The 17,943-nt window shown below is 36.1% G+C and overlaps 1 protein-coding gene across 3 annotated transcripts in view; it reads right to left on the bottom strand.

The window, feature by feature from the left end:
* The window catches only part of LOC138744817 (cleavage and polyadenylation specificity factor subunit 6-like), an 80,383-nt gene that overhangs the window by 43,412 nt on the left and 19,028 nt on the right, over window positions 1-17,943 (bottom strand). For all 3 annotated transcript variants that reach the window (XM_069901529.1, XM_069901547.1, XM_069901539.1), the window contains 2 exons: window positions 17,454-17,663; window positions 13,062-13,165 (listed from right to left, as the gene is read on the bottom strand). In XM_069901529.1, coding sequence (XP_069757630.1) covers window positions 13,062-13,165; window positions 17,454-17,663 — 314 coding nt within the window. The remainder of the gene's footprint in view (window positions 1-13,061; window positions 13,166-17,453; window positions 17,664-17,943) is intronic.

Here is a 17,943-nt window from a genome sequence, read left to right as displayed (position 1 = left end):
AATTAGCTATCTGGAACTTTGGATAGAAAATCCAGAATCTGTTCAAATCCTGTCATATTGCCTTATTATTACCAGAATAATTGCTTCTTTCTTTGACAAAAATATATTGAGTCAATTTGATGACAATGAAATAAATAATATGACCATTCTTTTGAGAATGGATTGTAAAATTGGATTATTACAAAATCAAAATTGATACACTAACTGTTGGTGGGAGGAAAATCTCCATCCTCTCTATTCCAGTGTAAAACACAGGATTCTGTTGACACGGTGGTTAAGTGGAAAAAAAAACACACAAATGCTGGAGAAACTCAGGAGGTCAAAGGGTGCCTTTAGGTACATCACCAATGTTTTGGGCTTAGCCCTTCATCGAGGTGTTGCCCCCAAGTTTGATCTGCTGAGTTTCTCCAGCATTTGTGTGTTTTTTCTCTCTATTCCAGTGGTTTTCAACCTTTTTCTTTCCACTCACAAACCACTTTAAGTAATCCCTTACTAATCACAGAGCACCTATGGCATAGGGATTACTTAAAGTGGTATGTGAGCAGAAAGGAAAAGGTTGAAAACCACTGTTTTAAATCACTACCTGCCACTATTCAATCTGTTTTGCTTCCATGTGTTAAATTTTAATTGTGTTCTGTAACAGTTTAGTAACATGTTCACGTGTATCAAAACCATTGTATAATATTCTACGATCTTTACCTTCACTGCAAAGAATGTACTCAATCAAAAAATTGCTCACCACTGCTTAAAGTTAATTAAGGACAATAAATTCTAGCATTGTCAGTGATGTTTACATCCAATAAATGAATAAAGTATGAAAAATAAAGATTTTCAAATTAGTTTTCCTATTCAGAAATCATTCTAAAATAGATGAAATCCCAATCAATTTTATACAATTAAAAATCAGGTCTATTGTCATGAACATGTGTCACAAAACTTGTCACAATACAGTTCCATAAATACAAGATTTTTAAAAAACTAATTAGTAGAAAAAAAAACAAAGTCATATTTATCCAGGTTCTTTGTTTATTCAGAAATCTGATGGTGGAGGGAAAGGAGCTGTTTTTGAAACATTAGGTGTGTGTCTTCAGGCTCTTATACCTCCTTCCTGATGGTAGCAGTGAGAAAAGGGCATGGCCTAGATGGTGAGGGTCCTTGATGAGAGAGACTGCTTTCTTGAAACACCATCTCTTAAAAATGTCCTTAATGGAGTGAAGGCAAATGCTCATAATAATGCTGGCTGAGTTTACAACTCTCTAGCTTTTTCTGTCCTGTGCATTGGCACCTCCACACCGGTGATGCAACCAGTCAGAATGGTCTCCACGATACACCTGTAGCAATCTGCAAGAGTCTTTGGTGACATACTACATCTCCTCAAACATCTAACAAAACATAGCCACTAGCGAGCTGCCTTCATCATGCATGGACGTGATAGCCTCAGGATACATCTTCGGAGATTTTGACACCCAGGAATTTGAAGTTCCTTACTCTCTCCACTGCTGACCCCTTGATGAGGAATGGTCTGTGTTCTTGTGGTTTATGGTGTATTTGTGAACATGAATCAATACAAATCAAGAAGCAAATGGTCACCAACAAGTGTTGGAAATGTATGTCCTCAAAATCAGCATCATGACAGAAATTACATTATTATATACACTAAATGTTGTGGAGAGGAAAATATCTACCCCCCCTCACAATTGTGTTCTGTATTGGCCTGTTTAAAAAAAAGACCAGTGTTTCATTCTTATTACCTGTTTGTTTTTTTATTAATCAATGTTGCTTTTTTTTTTAATAAGAAAAAAGATTATGTTTGCTAATTATTTGGAGAGAAGAATCAATGATCCTTTGGGGGGGAAATAATCTAGAATGATACATTTCATGTTTAATCAGTTTAGATTATGGTTTGGAGGGTGGATCATTTATCCAACCTCACTCCTTAATGGTGTCCTGAGCAAAGGAGCTGACACTTTTGGAATTGAATATTCCTTCCTGTAAAATAAATCTTAGTTCGGATGCTAACTTCCGGTGGCTGCTCATGGGGTAAAAACAGCAATCTAACACTCCAAATCACTTTTCATTTCTTCCATTTACTTACCTCCTTATTTTACAACTAAAATGCTTCACATTCCTTGCATTTCTTTCCTTTGTATCTACTTATATTGAAATGGCTACAAAAAGCAAATTTAGGAAGAAAGAACTGTTAACAATTCTGACCATGGAGATACTCAATCAGCACAGACTGTAACTGATGATCTTCAAGAAGTCTTGGGTCATATTAACAATGCACTCACCAAGTACAGAAAACAACTAAAGAACATGGTGAATGTTTGACAACGGTTGCTGAGGAACTGAGCAAATTAATTCAATGGGTTGATGAAGTGGAAATATATGCTCCAGATTAAATGACAATAATTTGATACTTACGAAGAAAGTCATTGATCTGGAAAGTAGGACCAAAGAATTTACAAATCCTGGGCTTGCCTGAATCCACAGGAAGTGGGCAACCTATTAAATTCTTTTCAGAGTTCCTTTTTGAGGGATTTGGTAAGGAGTTTCTTTCATCTCCCCCAATGATTGATAGAGCACATTGCTCTTTATAACATCAGCTTGCTCCTGGGCAGGGACCTCGTTCAGTTTTTTTTCCCAATGGAATACATTTATTCATTTCCATGTACCATTACTGTATTCTCAGGCTCTCTTCCATTTTCCAAGTTGACATTATACATTTTTTTGCTACTGCTAAGGCTATCATAATAAACCTTTTTTGCACTTTATACAATTTGAGGCCTAATTCCTTACTTATATTACTGAGAAGAAAGATCTCTGGATTTTTTGGTATGTTATTTTTTGTGATTGTATTTAATATCTGATTTAGATCTTCCCAAAACATTTTCACTTTCTCACATGCCCAAATTGCATGTACTGTTGTTCTCATTTCCTTCTTACAGCGAAAACATCTATCTGATAATGTTGGATCCCATTTATAAAAAACTTTTGGGGCGTGATATATAACTTGTGTAACCAATTATACTGTATTATGCATAACCTTGTGTTTATTATATTCTTCATAGTTCCAGAACATAACTTTTCCCATGTTTCATTTTTTATCTTTATGTTTAAATCCTTTTCCCACTTTTGTTTGCGTTTATATCTTATTTCATCATATTCCTTCTCTTGCAGCTTAATGTACATGATCGTTATAAATCTTTTAATTATCATTGTGTCTGTAATCACATATTCAAAGCTGCTTCCTTCTGGTAATCTCAGTCTGTTTCCCAATTTATCCTTTAAATAAGTTTTCAATTGATGATATGCAAACATTGTACCATGAGTTATTCCATATTTGTACTTCAACTGTTCAAATGTTAATAAATTATTTCCCAAAAAACAATTTTCTATTCTTTTGATTCCTTTTCTCTCCCATTCTCTAAAGGAAAGGTTATCTATTGTAAAAGGGATTAGTGGGTTTTGTGTCAGTAACAATTTTGATATTTGGTAATTCATTTTTTTTTCCTTTCTAAGTGGATCTTCTTCCATATATTTAGTAAATGATGCAATACTGGTGAGCTTTTATATTGCACCAACTTTTCATCCCACTTGTAAAGTATATGTTCAGGTACCTTCTCCCCGATATTATCTAATTCTATCTTAGTCCAGTCTGGTTTTTCCCTTGTCTGGTAAAAATCTGATAAATACTTTAATTGTGCTGCTCTATAATAATTTTTAAAGTTTGGTAACTGCTAACCACTTTGGTTGTACCTCTGTTAATTTATCTAACGCTATCCTCGGTTTCCCCCCTTTCCACAAGAATTTCCTTATTATTCTCTTTAGTTCACTAAAGAATTTCTCTGTTAAGGGAATTGCTAATGATTGAAATAAGTATTGTATCCTTGGGAAGACATTCATTTTAATGCAATTTACCCTCTCTATCAACGTTAGCGGTAATTCTTTCCAATGTTCTAAGTCTTCCTGCAATTTATTTATTAGTGGCTGATAATTTAATTTGTACAGGTGGCTTAAGTTATTATATAACCTAATACCTAGGTATCGGATTGCTTGTGTTTGCCATTTAAATGGTGATTCCTTTTTAAATTCTGTATAATCCACATTACTCATTGGCATCACCTCACTTTTACTTGCGTTGATCTTGTACCCCGATATTTCTCCATACTCCTTCAATTTCTTATATAATTCTTTTATTGATAATTCTGGTTCTGTTAAGTACACTATAATGTCATCTGCAAATAAAATGATTTTATACCCCTTCTCCTTTATTTTTATCCCTTTTATTTTATTTTCTGTTTTTATCAGTTCTGCCAATGGTTCTATTGCTAAAGCGAACAGTGAGGGGGATAATGGACATCCTTGTCTAGTTGACCTACTTAATTTAAATTGGTTTGATACATATCCATTTACTGTTACCTTCACCAATGGTCCATTACATAATGCTATAATCCAATTAATATATCTTTCTGGTAGATTGAACCTCTGTAATACTTTAAATAAATAATTCCATTCTACTCTGTCAAAGGCTTTTTCTGCATCTAAAGCAACAGCCACTGTTGGCTTCTTGTTTCCTTGAACTGCATGAATTAGACTAATAAGTTTACAGACATTATCCGCTGTTCGTCTTTTCTTAATAAATCCAGTTTGATCTTGTTTTACTATTTTTGGTACACAATCGCCAATCTGCTGATAATTTCACTATTATTTTATAATCTGAATTAAGTAGAGATATTGGTCTATATGATGCTGGTGTTAGTGGATCCTTCCCCATCTTTGGTATTACTGTAATTATTGCTGTCTTACATGAATCTGGCAAGTTTTGTGTTTCTTCAATCTGGTTCATTACTTCCAGGAGAGGAGGAATTAATAACTCTTTAAATGTTTTATAGAATTCTATTGGGAATCCATTCTCTCCAAGCATTTTATTGTTCGGCAGCTTTTTTAATATATCCTGTACTTCAACTATTTCAAATGGTTTTATCAATTTGTTTTGTTCCTCTTCTTGCAATTTCGGCAGTTCCATTTTTAGCTAAGAACTCTTCTATTTTATCATCTTTCCCCTCGTTCTCAGTTTGGTATAATTGTTCTTAAAGTTCTCATTAATCTATATTGGGTTATAGGTAAGTTGTTTGTCCTTTTTCCTTGATGCAAATACAGTTCTTTTAACTTGTTCTGTTTTAAGTTGCCAGGCCAATATTTTATGTGTTTTTTCTCCTAGTTCGTAATACTTTTGCTTTATTTTCATTATGTTCTTCTCCACCTTAAACGTTTGTAATGTTTTGTATTTTATTTTTTTTGTCCGCCAATTCTCTCCCTTTCGTTATATCATCCCTTTTTACTAATTCCTTTTCTGTACTTACTATCTCCCTTTCCAACTGCTCTATTTCCCGATTGTAGTGCTTTTTCATCTTAGTTACATAACTTATTATCTGTCCTCTAATGAAGGCTTTCAATGCATCCCATAATATAAATTTGTCTTTCACTGATTCCATATTTATTTCAAAATATGTTTTAATTTGGCATTCAATAAACTCTCTAAATTCCTGCCTTTTAAGTAGCATGGAGTTTAACCTCCATCTATATGTTCTTGGTGGGATGTCCTTCAGTTTGATTGCTAATAATAGGGGTGAATGATCAGATAGCAATCGAGCTTTATATTCAGTTTTCCTAACTCTCCCTTGAATATGGGCCAACAACAAAAACATATCAAACTTTGAATGTTTTATGCCTACTTGAATAATATGAGTATTCCTTCTCTCTTGGGTGCTGTCTCCTCCATATATCCATAAGTTTCATTTCCTGCATTGATTTAACAATAAATTTGGCCATTTTATTATTTTTGCTTGTCTTTTGTCCAGTTTTATACAACATTGGATACGAATTAAGGTTAAAATCCCCTCCTATCAATTTCCTTGTGTTTCTACAATCTTCAAAAAAAATCTTGTGGGGGCGTGGCAAGATGGCGTAAGGATCAGGCGTGCCTTACAGTCCTCTCCTGACTCTATCCTATTGTTTTGTCTAGAAATGCCCGTTAAAATTCTTTAAAAGTTTAGATAATTTCAATGCTGTTAATTTAACTTATGATGGTACAATTGGTGGAAAAGAGCAAAAAAAAAGACAACAGATCATCAAAAAACTACATTTTCCAAAAGTTCAAGTTTTGGAGCCTACCTACAGGAAAGACACCGGGACTCAGCGTGAAATGGATCCCAGGAGAGAGGTATAGTGTTCGGATGTAGAGCTCTATGTTACATCGGTAGAGCCCCCTAAAGAGGGCGCCAAACAGCCTTTAGAACAAAGAGTTACTCAAAGGCATTTGTCAACTGTAGAGGTGGCGCTGCAAACTGCATCTCTTGAGATACAAGAACCTATACAACTTGATGTACTGGGTGAATTTAATACATTATGGACTGGGGAAAACCCCGGCCAGCGTCCTCCAGTCATTGCTGGAGAGGCTGTGGCTGGGGTTTCCACACGCAGTCATACTACAAGGAAGGCAACCAGAATGAAGAAAGGAATAGAAGATCCTTTGGAGAAGAAGCAGGAATCTGTTGAGCCAAAATCTCTTCCAATTGAAAAGATTTTTGTGAATCTTGAATCTAAATTATCTTATACAATGCAGCGATTATTCAAGATTATGACTGAACTTAGTACTAGGTTTAATACTTTGGTGAAAATACATTCTCAACAGATGGCTGAGTTTGGAGCTTTTAAGCTTGAAGTGAGAGATAAATTTAATTCGTGTGAAGAAGATATAGACGAAATACGGGATCAAGTTTTTGATGTGACCAAAATGGTCGAAGACTTACAAACTCAAAATAAAAATTTGGTGAAAAAGATTGATTATTTGGAAAACCAATCCAGACGGAATAATATAAAGATTATTGGTTTGCCGGAAGGTATGGAGGGACCAGACCCAAGAAAATTTTTTACTGAATGGATTCCACAGGTGCTGGGTCAAGAACATTTCCCGGAAGGTATAATACTGGAACGTGCTCACAGAGCCTTGCGTAGAAGACCTATTTCAGGTCAAAGTCCAAGACCTGTTTTGGTTTGTTGCTTGAATTATTACGACAGAGAAATAATTTTACGAGTGGCTATTCGAAATGCACAACAGAGAAAATCACCCTTGATGATTCAAAATAATTGAGTTTTCTTCTATGCGGATTTGAGTCAAGAAGTTATGTTCCAACGACAGGAATTCAATCCTGCTAAAGAGTTGTTGTGGAAGAAAGGTTACAAGGCAACCTTTAGATATCCAGCTGTTTTGAAGGTTTTCCAAGATGGTTGCCAACCAAAGTTCTTTGATTCTCCAAAGGAAGCTATAGCATTTGCTCAAGAGCTGCCAATTACTCAGTTTCAACAGAGACATAGTCCGCCGCGATCTCTAAGGAGACAAGAGATGGAAGAAAAGAGCCGTGCTCCAAGAAGGAATGGTCGTAATGGTGACTCGGCAGTTGGAGCTGATTAAAAGAAGAGTTGTCCTTTTTTTTTTCTAATGTTTTTTTTTAAAAAAAAGGGATATTAAATAATGATGATCTTAGTTTAAGATGAAGTGAGAGTTGGGGGAGAGAACTGGATAGGCACTATTTCCTGAAAGTCATCTGCTACGTGTGAGTTATCTCACATCCATTTTTTTTTGGGAGTTACCGCATTGCGCGGTTTAGACGGGAGGGGGTATTTTTAACCTCCTACTCGTTTTTTTCCCCTTTTTTTTGTATTATTAGATTAAAGAGTGAAGGGGTTTTTTTTTGTTTAAATATAAAAAAAAGCATAAGAAAGTATTTGATTGTTTAAAAAACTAAAAATTGATGTGGTTTTTTTGTAAAGTTTATTCAGTAGATAAGGAATATCTGAAATTTAAATGTGAATGGGATGGATAAGTTTTTTTTATATTTTTTCTTTAACTAAGGTGAAAGGAGTGGTAATTCTGGTGTATATTATTTTGCTATTTTAGTTATAGAACGAAGGGAATAATGGTGAAAGTTATAAATTGAATTGTACAATTCTTAATGAGGCTTGAATTTTGTTTGTTGTTTATGCTCCATTTGTTGAAGATATAGATTTCGTTGTAGATGTGTTTTTATTATTTGGATATCTGAATTTTAACGTAATGATTGGGGATATTTAAATGTGGTATTGGAGCTTTTATTGGATAACTCTTTTTCTTTGGCTTGGCTTCGCGGACGAAGATTTATGGAGGGGGTAAAAAGTCCACGTCAGCTGCAGGCTCGTTTGTGGCTGACAAGTCCGATGCGGGACAGGCAGACACGATTGCAGCGGTTGCAGGGGAAAATTGGTGGGTTGGGGTTGGGTGTTGGGTTTTTCCTCCTTTGCCTTTTGTCAGTGAGGTAGGCTCTGCGGATAACTATTCAAGAGTAAAAGGGAAAGATGGTGGAAGAGTACTAAAATTGAATTGTACAATGCTTAATGAGGTTTGAATTTTGTTTTAAGATGGTGGTTTATGTGACTAATATGATGATAGATGTGAAGTTAGTTGATATTTGGTGAAGGTTTATCTCTATAAAGAATGTTTTTTTTCATCTTTTTTTTCATGCTACAATTTTTTTTAAGAATTGATTATTGTATAAGAATTTTTGACAGATAATGTTACTAACTTTACTAATTTTTTATATTAAGTTTGAGTTAAATATATGTTTCATCTTAACTCCGTTTGTTAAATATATGCATTTAAGTTTGATTTAAATATGTTTTTTAAGTCTGATATCTTAGTATTAATTACTTTTCTTTTTGTTAGAATTTTAACATAAACATAACAATTTACAGCACGGATATAGGCCATTAGGCCCTTCTAGTCCGCACCGAACCAAACACCCCTCTCTAGTCCCACCTCCCTGCACAATGCCCATAACCCTCCATCTTCTTCTCATCCATATACCTGTCCAACCTTTTCGGTTATGTTTTTGGTTTTTTTTGTAAGTGGGTTTTTTTTCTCACATATATTATTAACTTTATTAATTCCTCACTCTTTATTTTGGGGGGGAAAGGGGGGGGGGGGTTGGACTAATTTGAGTTGAGTTATTAACGTGTAATAATTATTGGGGAGGGTATAGTTTATTTAGATTACTGATATTGTATTGTAATTTTATTATTTTATTCTTAATTTTTTTAAAATGTAATCCTATATGTTATTCATGTTATAAAATCTTAAATAAAGTTTAAAAAAAAGTCTTGCATAAACTTTTGATCCTCCTCAGTAAGTGCATATATATTGAGCAAATTCCAAAATTCTGAATATATCTGACACTTTATCATTACATACCTCCTTGCTGGATCTATTATTTCCTCCTCTATTTTGATTGGTACATTTTTATTAATTAATATAGCTACACCTCTAGCTTTTGAATTATATGATGCTGCCACTACATGCCCTACCCAGTCTCTCTTTAATTTGTTATGTTCCACTTCAGTTAGGTTCGTTTCCTGCACAAATGCTATATCTATTTTTTTCTTTTTTCAGTAAATTTAATAGCCTCTACCTTTTAATTTGGTTATGTATTCCATTAATGTTTATAGTCATATTGTTCAACATGGCCATCTCATATCCTGTTTACACCTCATTTTCGCTTCCTCACCACCACTATCCCCCTTTTCCCCATTTTCATCTCTCAATTTTCCCTTTTTAAACTCAATGTATGACAACACATTTAAAACAAGATACTCCAACAACTCCCACATTCAATATACCCTTAACCCCAAATATCCACCCCCCCCTCTCTCTGAGTTGCCCCTTATCCCTTGCCGGGCAACCACAACTCCCCTTTCCATTTGACGCAAGCGTCAACTGATTTCGCAGTGACAGTTATTCTCTCCCCCCCAACCTTCCCAGAAAACACTTTCTTTTTTACACATATAACAAAGTTCTCCCTTTTTTCCCCTTACTTCCTTTCTTCCCTTCTCTTTCCCTTCTTTAGTTCTTTACATATATATTGTTTTTACATCTTTATATATATATATTTTTTAATCGCCGTTCTTCACTCTTGTTACATCTCTTCATCTCTCCTTCTGTCCTGCAAGCGTTATGCAAATTCTTGTGCTTCCTCTGGATCCGAGAACAGTCTGTTTTGCTCCCCGGGGATAAATATTTTTAGCACAGCTGGATGTCTTAACCTTTATATAACCTTTTTTTCTATAGGATTGATTTTGCTATAATAAACTCCTTCATCTTCTTTAAGAGTTCAAAACTTATGTCTGGGTAAAAAAATATTTTTTGACCCTTGTATTCCAATGGTTTATTGTCTTCTCTAATTTTATTCCTTGCCCGCTCCAGTATATTTTCTCTTGTCGTATATCTCAAAAATTTTACTAAAACGGATCTTTGTTTTTGATGTCTCAATGATTTCGGAGCTTGTGTTCTGTGTGCCCTTTCTATTTCCATTCCTTCCTGCATTTCTGTCAATCCCAGGACCTTCGGGATCCATTCTTTTATAAATTCCTTCATGTCTGTGCCTTCTTCATCTTCCTTTAGGCCCACTATTTTTATGTTGTTTCGCCTACTATAATTTTCCAACATATCCATTTTCTGAGCTAACAACTCTTGTGTCTCTTCAATTTTTTTATCACTTTCTTCCAATTTTCCTCTTACGTCGTTTAGTTCCATTTCTACAGCCATTTCTCCTTCTTCCAAATTTTCTACTCTTTTCCCTATTTCTTTCATGACTAGCTCTAATCTTTGCATTTTATCTTCTATTCTTTTCACTTTTCTTTTAATTGCACTAAATTCTAATGACAATCATTCTTTTAATGCTCTCATTTGCTCTTCAAAAAAAACTTTATCTATATTCTGTCCAACTGTTTTACCTTCTCTCTCTGTGAAGATCTTGGTCTTCTTCTTCCTCTTCTTTGGGGTCTGTACCTGTGTTTGTGTCTTCTTCTTCTCTTCTTTGTATCTGTGTCTCTTCTGATTTTTCTGATGAGTTCCTTGTCTCACTTTGACCGGCCTCCTCTTGCTTGGTCTCTTGCTGTTGGTTCTCTTCTTCTGAGCTGCTCATCTGTCGAGCATCCTGCTGCTGCTCCTCTTGCCGTACACCCCGTCAACTTTCTTCCTCGCCTGGTTCCTCACTTCCTCTCCTGCCGCTTTCCTCCTCCTCCAGCTGAGAGCTCTGGTGTCAGGCATCCCTCAGCTGGTCGCTCTAGTGGTTGCCTGCTCCTCAGCTGAGCCCCCCTCACGTCAGTGTTCTCCTTCTCCTTAGATTGCGCACTGCACACTTTTATTTGGCTCAGAGATCCATTTTTGCAGACCAGCGGTTGCAACTCCGTGGGGCCGTCACCAACCTCGGAGATCAGGCACTCTTCTCCACCACAGCTCCCTGTTTCTTCGTGCAGGTAAGGCCTTCTCCTTTCTTTTCGGTGTCTTTTCCTTTTTTTCTGATTGTTTTTACTTTTTCCTTCTTAGGTGCCATTTTCTTTCTTTTCTCTACAACTTTATCTTTTATTTCTTATATTTTGTATTTATTGAACTTTGTCTTTTCTTAACTTTTTTTCTTCTTTTCTGGAGAGGGCTGGTTTTACCCTACCGGCCACTACTCCATCACGTGACTCCTCCAAATCTCCCATAATTACACCAAAAACTATTTCCATCTTTTCTTTCATTCAATATTTACAAACCATCCCTCTAATCTTCAAATCTCATTGTGCCAGAATTTTTATTTGAGATAATTCTAAGTATCAGTGAGAATCCTAAAAGTCTCCATTAAATCTGCTTTAAAATAATAGTGAACTGCTGTAACAAGAAACAGAAAGCTCGAAGAACTGACTAGGTCAAGCAACAACTGTAGAGGCAAAAATCTATGTTTTGGGTTAAGGTTTTACATCAGGACTGAAGGCGAAAGGAAAAGTTGCCAGTATATAGCAATCTTGGGGTACAGGGTTAGGATAGAGGCTGGGAGGTAAGAAGTAGAACCAATGGGGAGAAGATGGGGAAGGATGAGCAAAAGAAGAAAACTAGGCAATTGAGTGAGTGTGTATGGGAGGAGAACACTTAGGCATAGATAACCTGAAATTTGAAAATTCAACATTCGTATCACTGAGCTGTAACCTATCCACACAAAATATGAGATGATGTGCCTCGGAGTCAATTTGTCCATTGCACAGCGACGGAGAAAATGGAGGACATGCAGATTCGTATAGGAATGAGAAAGAGTGTTAAACTGACATGCAATTGGAAACTTGAGATGGCTATTGTGGAGTGTAGCTGCTCCAAGTCTATGCTTTCTTTCACCGGTGTAGAATTTGCTAGATGATATTAGCTAAGCAACTATTTTTCTAATTAATTTGGAGAAGAGAGGACCAAATGGAAGATAAAAATGAACACAAAATGAAAAAAAAATGTTAAAGCTGCAATTGGAAGGAAACTGAAATACTTAACCCAGAATGATAAAATTCCAGTGATAATAAATTTTCAGGCTGAAACCTAGCTGCCTTCTAACCAATTTCTGAATCTCTTTCTTCCAATTTTTCATCTTAGTTATATCCATATTAACTCAAAAGGAAGATTAAAATTAATACAAATTAAGAGTCCTAAAATTAAATCATAATTCCTCATTCACTCAATTTTTAAAAAATGTACATCCCGTAATTCCTTTCTTTGTCTAGGTAACTCAAAGAATCTCACTCAAGGATGACTTGGCCTGCAATATTCTCAAACATAAATTAAAATTTGATTTCCAGTTAGCATTTAAGCATTTATTTCAGTGTTGCCTGGTTTACACATATCAGCAGGTTAATAACAGCAATGAAAGGTGCACATGACCGCTAATCAATAAATGTGCTCTGATTCCACTGCAATACTGAAATTACAGTATGGAGTTCCATGGCCAGAATCATAGGGAGCTTGCTTATCACAAAATATCGATACACTACTTTTCAATATCTCAATTAACCACTGTGATACAAGCACGTTTACTGTGGTTGAAGCATGGAGTTAGTTCTGAGATTTAATCAGATTGCACATAAATTAAGATTTCTGATGTTTAAAAATTTTTGGTAAAGACAAGAGTATCTCATGAAGTCGTTGGATTTTCACCTGCACTTACCCTTTTGATTGCCCATTGGCACGGTTTTCATAGAACTTGATTTCCAATAGATCCTGCACACCAACTGAATGGACAGCATCTGCCACATCTTGATCTGTTGTCCACTGAATGACAGAAATCAAAGTTAGAAAGGCACTAGCCAGCTAAAATTAAAGGACAAGATTTTCAGCATCTTCTCAACTGTTTCTAAAGCCAGAACTTGCGCTATTTTTTTCCCTTGCATTTGAAAAATTAACTCACAATTTTTAAAATTAATTGAAGATATCTAAAATTGCACATAATACTGGCACTATAATTATCTTCCTTTTTATTTTAATAACACAAATTTGCTTGTTCCTCACCATTTAAAAACATAGACTTTGCAAATTCAAGCTTTAAAATGTTTGTAAATACCAAAAAAAATCAGAAAGTCTTAAAATTGAAAAAACACTATCAATTTATTAATTTGGCTGAGGCTGACAAGTTAACCCAAGCCTGATTAGATCCAACTACATGTGTCCTGGAGATGGGTTTGGATTAATCACGATAAAGTTTCAAGTTGGACTTAAGTGATTTGTTCAGTATTCCCAGGTGTTCTCTGTCAATGTTTTAATTTATCATTAAACTGGTCAATGAAACTTGAAATTCTGTAACACTGACTGGGTCATTTGCATTGAATATAGAAAACAACTAAGCACCTGAAATTGGGTAGAGCTTGAACTACATGTGATTAGGTCTGTTTTTAATTTTGTTCCAGACTATTGGCTTGGAAATTAGTTTTTGTTACTGGTCTGGACATTTGAGATGAGTGGTAATTCAAATGATGGCATACAAGACCCATGGGCATATAAATCCCACCACTTCAGCAGGGAATATTAAGAATTTTTTTAAATGTATTTAATTGGTAAACAGGTTCCTCCTGCATCTCTTGCACTGCTGGCAGGGGTCACCACGGTTAGCCTTCTCAGCAGGGAGAGTGAGCGGTGGCGGCTCTAGAAAGCACAGTCTTATGCTGCTGGCAGAGGCCACCCTGGTCAGCCCTCTCACTGGGGAAAGTGAGCACTGACTCGAGAAAGCACAGGCCACCCAAGGAAGGTCTGCGAAGCTGTGGGCCCACTTCCTGGTCAGCCATAGCACCTCCGCGAACTTCTTGAAGCTGGGCGAGTGTAATGGAAGATTCTAACCATGTTTTTTTACTTTTGCAGCCTTTGCTTCTGCAAGGCTGAGAACCTGCTTGTTTTTTTTAGAATCAGCAGACACAAGCTAAATTCCACCGAGGGGCAAGAGATGCAGTTATCTGACAAAAGGACATCTGTGTACCAAGAACATTTAATATTCCTGCTTGTTTTGGTCACAGACTGTCAGAGGCCTAGCCTTGATGCAAAATAAACCATTGTATTTAAAGTGATAAGCTAAAAATTACGTTATTCGATAGAAGCCTAGGCATGCTAGCTTGCTCGCTTATCTTTCTTACTGTGCTGGGAATAGGTGCTTGGGTAAGCAGTTTTTGGGTAATATAAGCCATGGTCCCGCTGCTGAAGTTTGAGACTCTCCGAGAGGTGGCAATATCTCTCAGCAAGAAGAACTTCTAGAGTCCAGCTAATGTCCCGGTCGAGGGAGGTGGAGAAGCTCCTACCAGCGCCCCGACAACCTACTACAAGTGTGCAGTCGTTGCCTCGCTTCGGCAGTTGGGACCAGTCCAGGCGTTGATAAGTATAGTTGGGAAGGCTAGCATATTGTAGTTTGAAATCAGCTTTTGAATTTGTAATAAACATTTGTATAAACTGAACTGCTCTCGGTGTGTGTGTCTATTTTCTTTCGGTAGCTCAAACACTGTGACCAATCTAAAACGAACAAAGTGAGAGGTAAAATTTACCCAGGACAGCGAGTAGCTGGCGATCTGCTCAATTTCAACTTCGCATACAAGACCTGGGGGATATTTTTGAGCCAATTTTTGGGGAAAAAAGTGGGTCTTTTATGCTGTCAAATATGGTAGTTTCCATTTAACTATACTCTGAAGCAGCAAATTATTAGACATTTTAAGATTACCACAACCTCCTGAGGATAATTAGAAAGGTCTTGTCAACAGAACCTATCTTCTTTTGTTTCATACAATGTTGTCCACACACTCAATATTAAATTTGTACAAATGAAAAGGGGTAGCAGAGAGAAAAGACAAAAAGGTTGAAGAATTCAAGAAAGAGGAAATAATTAAATAATAACTGTGAACTAAAAGCTAAAGAGTAAAGTAGCAATCCAAAAAAGGGTCAGGAATGAAAAAAATAACACCGAACATTCATGACTTAGGTCACATCTGGAATAAAAAGAAAAGCTAAAGCTAAATGTGGATAAAAACATTTGCAATGAAAATGAGGAAGATAGGGCAAAGAATGGAATAAAAAGCTGAAAGGATACAAAACTGGAAAACCTCGACAAATCATTTTCAGAAAAGCTAAAAACAAAACAAAAAAAAACAGTGGGAGTGAATTAAAACAGGAACTACTCAGTAGTCATAATCTTGGGCACAATATAAATAAAAAAATAGACGGATGAAATACAATAAAAATTCAGAAATGCTGGAAGAACTCAGTAGGTTTCGCAATATTCATAAGAGGTAAAGATATATTGCTAATGTTTCGGGCCTGAGCACTTATTCAAGGTTCGAGAAAAAGCAAGCAGACCCCTAAATAAAAGAAATATCAGGGAGATGAGTACAAACAACAGATAAAAGGTGATAACTGAATATAGACAAGAGGCCAGAAGGAAAGGAAAGGTGACAAATGATTGCAGGGGGCAGTTGTTGGCTCTGTGAATGCAGGGCTGTGATAAAGGAAACAGAGAGAAAAGGGAAGAACGAACACAGGAAAGGAGATAGGGAAAGATGGGGGAGGTTAACAGAAACCGGAGAAGTCGATATTAATGCCTTCCTGTTGGAGGGTGCCCAGATGAAATATGAGGTGTGTTCCTCCCATTTGCCAGTAGTCTCAGTCTGGCAAGGCATGAGACAATAGATAGACTTGTCGGCAAGGTAACGGGGAGGGGAACCGAAATGGGTTGCCACCGGGAAACCCCATTATTGCAGCGGACTGAGCAAAAGTAATCAATGAAGTGATCTCCCAGTTTGTGTCCAGTCTTTCCAATGTAGAGGAGACCACAACAGGAGCACTGGATACAATAGAATACAGTAATCATAGGAATCAACCTTCATATAGACTGAAAAAAGTTCATCATGAAATGCAGCAAAACAATTCCTCAAAGTGCACATCTATAACATTTCCAGGCAAATTTGATATTTTAATTCAATATTGCAGAATGATATTGCTTGATGATCTTGTAGAACAGAAGCATCTTGAGGTGTGAGAAATCTCACGACTTCCACCACCTTGAGAGTTTCCATTTTTTTTTTAGTTCTACCTGGCTCAATTTCATCAAGCACATTCAAACCCTTTTCATTTCTACCACACCGAGACAGCCTAAGGGTTTTAGGTTTCTTGAAAACTGCATCCTTTCTTCACCTGGTTAAACTGATTCTTGCATTACTCAACTCTTTCTTTAGTGCCATTCACTATCTCCAAATCAAAAAAAAAAGCTATTGCATGGGTCTAAGCTATGCCTGTCTCTTTGTAGGATGCATGGAACAGTCCTTGTATCATTATCAATTTTCCTCTCTAAATAAAATTTAGCTTAGAAACCATGGCTTTAATTCTGCCTGAAAGCATTGAATTTGAGAAGATATGATTAGCAATCTTTCAAAATAATTAAAGGATTAGATGTGGTTCATATGGGTTTCTATTTAATAAATAGACCAGAGAACACCAGAGAAAGGTGCAGTCAGATTAGATATCAGGAACATTTTCTTTTTGTAAAGTCAATAATCTTTGAAACACATTACCAATTTATGCAGTGTGGGGACTGGAAGAAGAGAGTGAAGGGTCAATGTGTTAATTTGCACTATCTTGACAAAGAGCAGACTCATTGGGACCTGCTGATCTTTTTTTTTGTTTATCATATTTATTTACTTATAGGTCATTGGAAAACTTAAGTAAATTCATATTATAATCAGAAAATTAAGTTCTTAATGAGTGAAATTATTGTTTCTAGCAAGTGCAAGTTAGTAATTTCACTCCTGTTTACACGAATTAGATTCTTTGCTTTTAGGAGAAATGGGCAAGATGACAGATTTGTGGGAACGATTTGACATAACAGGAATAAGGGTACTTGATCATTCGGAAGAACCAGGAGTAATGATGTTCAAGCAGTAGTCTAAAGCAAGAAAAGGAAAAATAAATTTGTTTGATCTAAGAAGTTAACATAATGACAGAAAAAGTTAATACATTCAGAAACCTTTCAGATTGCCCAAGCACAGCTGTCGTTCACTATATTCTAACATACATCAAAATAACATTCACTCACCCATGTTAAGTTTCCCACATAGACAGCTTGCCGTTTGCCTCCATATGTATAAACTATGGTTGGCCTGGTGCTATTTTCTGTTTTCTGGTTCTCACCAGGTGTCCGCGGTAAAAGCTCATCGAAACTTTGATCTTCATGGTTATTACCATCAGCAGCTGCTATTACATCATCATAAAGGTCAACTTGATCATTTGCAACGTAATCAGTCTCCTGAAAGAAAACCACACATTTCATTCAGGTCAGTAGAATTAAACAAGGATGAACAATATTTATAATGCATTGTCTTTTTTAAATCATACAAAGTAGCAGAAGCACATTCCTTAGTGCACTGCAAGGATTGTCAACTTGTACAATTTTACACTTCTCCCTAATGTCTCTGAGGTTAATGGCACACTTGACTGATTGGATTTTTTGCTAGAGTACACTGATCTATGATAATGACCACCAAGGCATGTACATCTATTCTCAATGGGATGTTTATAATTAATTT

The sequence above is a fragment of the Narcine bancroftii genome, chromosome 1 (genome assembly GCF_036971445.1).
Source record: "Narcine bancroftii isolate sNarBan1 chromosome 1, sNarBan1.hap1, whole genome shotgun sequence".
NCBI lineage: Eukaryota > Metazoa > Chordata > Chondrichthyes > Torpediniformes > Narcinidae > Narcine > Narcine bancroftii.
Note: the sequence above shows the minus strand (reverse complement) of the source record. Positions and strands in the feature narration are given on the sequence as shown.